The following is a 1832-nucleotide window of genomic DNA, read 5'->3' on the forward strand; positions in this document are numbered from 1 at the left end:
AACTTGACACTGCCTCAAATGTATGCCACCCTTGTAAACATGGGGCAGTGTCAGAATCAACGGGTGTTGCAATGGAATGCCCACCTCAAAATCCATTGCCCACACCTTTCACGCCAAGTGTAGCATGAAAGGGGGTCCTATTCACAAGGCGGCGTTAAGCCAATTTCAGGGGCTTAAAGCCACTTTGTTAATAAGGCAAAGCTCCTATTGCCACAGGACCGTCGGAAAAAGTGACATGCCTGTGCGATAGGGGCTTGTAAATATGCCCCTGCGTGTTTTACACTGTAGCAGTCAGGCTGTGCAGGGCAGGCCTGTAGCCATGTTTCTTCTGCCACTTGTAGTGTATGACACAATAGGTGCGGCAGTCAACAAGTGTTGTTTAATTTCCAGACCCTGGTGCACTTTCTACACAAATACAAAGAAGATATCGCAAAAACACAGGGCTGTCTCATACAAAAAGGATGAAGAAAGAAATAGGGTTTTTGAGAGGGCACTTACATTTTTACGAATGTCCTGGGGTCCTTTCTCAGTAAAAGTATAATGTAAAGAAACCTACCAATTTTATGGACCCTCTAGTGGCAAATCCTTGTAAATCTGCACGGCATGTTTTAATTCTTTCAGAGACTTTCTTTCTTTACAACATCCACAGCAACAATATGTGAATGGAGCATTTTAACTCTGTTGACCTATTTTGTACAAACTTTTCTTCAAGGCCTCCCTTATATCCTTATTTCTCAAAGTGTATATGATGGGATTAAGCAATGGAGTGCCAACAGTATACAAAAGTGACAAGATCTTGCTTAGATTGAGGGAAGAGGGATTATGTGGTATCCCATATACTATAATCAGGGTGCCAAAGTACATAACAACCACAATAAGGTGAGAGCTGCAAGTTGAGAAAGCCTTTCTCCTTCCTGTGGCTGAGGGGATTCGAAGAATGGTCAATATGATGTACACATAAGACACAGAGATCAATGTAAATGGGATTAATGTCACAATAAGGGCTGTGATAAAAACTTCAGTTTCAACTAGAGAAATATCAGAACAAGTTGCATTCAAAAGTGGAGCCAAATCACAGAAGAAATGATCTAGCTCATTTAGCTCAGAAAAGGTCAACATGAAAGTTGAAAAACTAGTGCCAAATGAAAAGACACAGCTGAACACCCACGCAGCTGTAATCATCTTCATACAAAGCCTAATGCTCATCATAGTTGTGTAATGTAAAGGATAGCATATAGCTAAATATCTGTCAAAAGCCATCAACATTAAAATACAATTCTCATTACAAGCCAGCATACAAAGAAAGAAAAATTGTGCAACACAACTAGCAAAGGAAATTATTATACCCTTACCCTTTAACAAGGTCCCCAACAAGGTGGGTAAAATACATGATGTGTACCATATTTCTAATAGTGACAACATAACAAGAAAGAAGTACATAGGTGTGTGAAGATGGTTGTTAGAAGACACAGTGACGATGATCAAGACATTTCCAACAACTACGACAATGTATATAATGAGGAATGATAGAAAGAAGACATGCTTGGCTATTGAAGGAATTAGCAATCCTAGGAAGAGAAATTCAATCACACTAGAACCATTTCCCAAACAGAATGCATTTGCCATTTCTAACTCCTATAGAGATGCAAAATATGTAGAATAAGCGGTACATTAATAATGCAATTATGGATAATAATGCATTCAAAATATAATTCTAGATATGGGATATATACACATTAGTTGTATGCATATTCCGAATGGTTAATTGTACATTGATTAATTGATTGATTGCTTTACAATGTTGTTTTTGTATCTTGCATATGAATGAGTGA

General features: G+C 38.3%; 1 protein-coding gene across 1 annotated transcript; it reads right to left on the bottom strand.

Annotated features, from left to right (window-relative positions):
• Positions 1-672: 672 nt before the first annotated feature.
• On the bottom strand, positions 673-1626 carry LOC146857331 (olfactory receptor 11L1-like). The gene has a single exon (XM_085647034.1). It carries the CDS (start codon positions 1624-1626, stop codon positions 673-675), a length of 954 nt encoding a protein of 317 aa, XP_085503160.1.
• Positions 1627-1832: the final 206 nt, after the last annotated feature.

Source organism: Triturus cristatus, chromosome 3_2 (genome assembly GCF_964204655.1).
Source record: "Triturus cristatus chromosome 3_2, aTriCri1.1, whole genome shotgun sequence".
Classification (NCBI taxonomy): Eukaryota; Metazoa; Chordata; class Amphibia; order Caudata; family Salamandridae; genus Triturus; species Triturus cristatus.